The sequence below is a fragment of the Cebus imitator genome, unplaced genomic scaffold, assembly GCF_001604975.1.
Source record: "Cebus imitator isolate Cc_AM_T3 unplaced genomic scaffold, Cebus_imitator-1.0 Scaffold129, whole genome shotgun sequence".
NCBI lineage: Eukaryota > Metazoa > Chordata > Mammalia > Primates > Cebidae > Cebus > Cebus imitator.
This window is the reverse complement of record NW_016107444.1, coordinates 1,818,455-1,820,449: the sequence shown is the minus strand read 5'-3', so window position 1 is coordinate 1,820,449 and position 1,995 is coordinate 1,818,455. Positions and strand designations below refer to the sequence as shown.

The 1,995-nt window shown below is 37.4% G+C and overlaps 1 protein-coding gene across 5 annotated transcripts in view; it reads right to left on the bottom strand.

The window, feature by feature from the left end:
- LOC108312759 (nuclear autoantigenic sperm protein) overlaps window positions 1–1,995 on the bottom strand; it is a 53,130-nt gene that overhangs the window by 14,585 nt on the left and 36,550 nt on the right. For all 5 annotated transcript variants that reach the window (XM_017540843.2, XM_017540841.2, XM_017540845.2 and 2 more), the window contains one exon: window positions 1,097–1,207. In XM_017540843.2, the coding sequence (XP_017396332.1) occupies window positions 1,097–1,149 (53 nt within the window). In that variant the 5' untranslated portion in view covers window positions 1,150–1,207. The remainder of the gene's footprint in view (window positions 1–1,096; window positions 1,208–1,995) is intronic.

Here is a 1,995-nt window from a genome sequence, read left to right as displayed (position 1 = left end):
AAAAAAAAAAAAAAAAGGCATGATGTAAAGAGCAGAATATCTGGAGTTGTTCTGCCTGGGTTCAAATACTATCTTTAACCAGTAACTAGCTGTGAGATCTTAGATAAATTAGTCTCAAAGTCCCTTAGTTTTCTCATCTGTCAAATGGGAATGTTAGTAACTTTGTTCAAAGAGCTAGTGAAAGAACTAAATAATATATATAAAATCACTAAAAACAATGTTTAGCTACCAACTTCTAAGCAACTGCAACAATGCTAAGAATGTATGAAAAATGTGCCAAAGATGTATGAAAAATGTTGTGCTAATAAAAGCACTATCAATCATGACTTCCTTGGGCCTAAAGGGTTTCCACAGACACAGAACTTCCAGTGTTCAATTGGGAAAGTCAGGCTGGGCTCAGTGGCTCATGCCTGCAATCCCTTTACAAAGCACTTTGGGAGGCCAAGGCAGAAAAATTCCTTAAGCCCAAGAGTTTGAGACCAGTCGGGGCAATGTGGGGAAACCCCATCTCTACAAAGAAAATATAAATATTAGTTGGGCATGGTGGCACACACCTATTGTCCGTAGGGGGATAACTTGAACCTGGGAAGTGAGCATGAGAGCATCCCACTGCCCTCCAGCCTGGGTGACAGAGACTGTCTCAAAAGTCAGGGAAGGGGTGGGGTGGGGGGAAGTCCTGGACAAACCAGGACAAGGTGTGGTCACCCAAATTAGTGATGATTGAAATACAAGTTACGTTAATCAGGAAAATGAAAGGGTGGAATTGCTAGGTGATATTTAGGTTTTACACCTACAGTTAGTGATACAAACTAAATGAAAAATAATCAAAATTTTTTTTTTTTTTTTTTTTTTTTTTTAAAAAAAAAGATGGGGTTTCACCATGATGGCCAGGCTGGTTTTGAACTCCTGACCTCAGGTGATCCACCCACCTCGGCCTCCCAAAGTGCTAGGATTACAGGCATGAGCCACCACGCCCGGCTAATCAAATGTTTTAAAACTCTTGCTCTTCATGCTTTTCCCCCATTAAACCATCTTTTATAACTCAAGGTTTATTAGGAACATAATATTACATCATAGCAAAATATACAATACTTACAAAAGACTAGCTGCTTCCTGGAATGCATTGACTGCTGCTGGAATATCCCCCATCACCAGATGTTTCTGTCCTAAACCCAGTAATTTCTTAGCTTCACTATCCACATCCAGACTGCAAAAAAAAAAGATTTTTTTTTCTAGTGTCAAGTACTGTTTAAATCAATATTTTCTGAATACCTATTACATTTGAACAATAGTTTAATTTTTTTAAACTTTTGGACTACTCTGGCAAGGCCTCGATAACACTTATTTACCATCGCAAAACCAAAAGAAATCTTAAAGGCAACATTCTCAGAAGCTTGACTAGAATATTTTCTCATAATGGCTCATCCACTCACAAAGCCTGTATTGTATGTTACTATAAATATTTGCTAATTAAGCAACAAATAAAAAAGGCATCATAAAAGAACCATAAATTCATACAAACTGTACTAGCTAAAAGAAATATTAAAATTAAGAAGTATTTAGGTAAATAGGGCAAGAGGCACTGATTTTAAGATTAAGACAATGTAGTATTGGCATAAAGCAAAGCAAATGGATCAGATAGAACACAGAATACAAAAACAGATCCACAAATATTTGACTAACTGAAATTTTGACAAAGGTACCAAGGCAATGCAATTGGGAATGGATAATCTTTCTAACAAATGGTGCTGGAGTGACTATAAATCCACATGCAATAAAGTGAACTTCAGCTGTTATACCTCATACAAAAATTAATTTGAAATGGATCATACGCCTTCTAAATATAAGACTTAAACTGGCTAGGCACGGTGGCTCACGCCTGTAATCCCAGCACTTTGGGAGGCCAAGGCAGGTTGGTGACAAGGTCAAGAGATCAAGACTATCCTGACCAACATGGTGAAACCCCGTCTCTAGTAAAAATACACAAAAATTAGC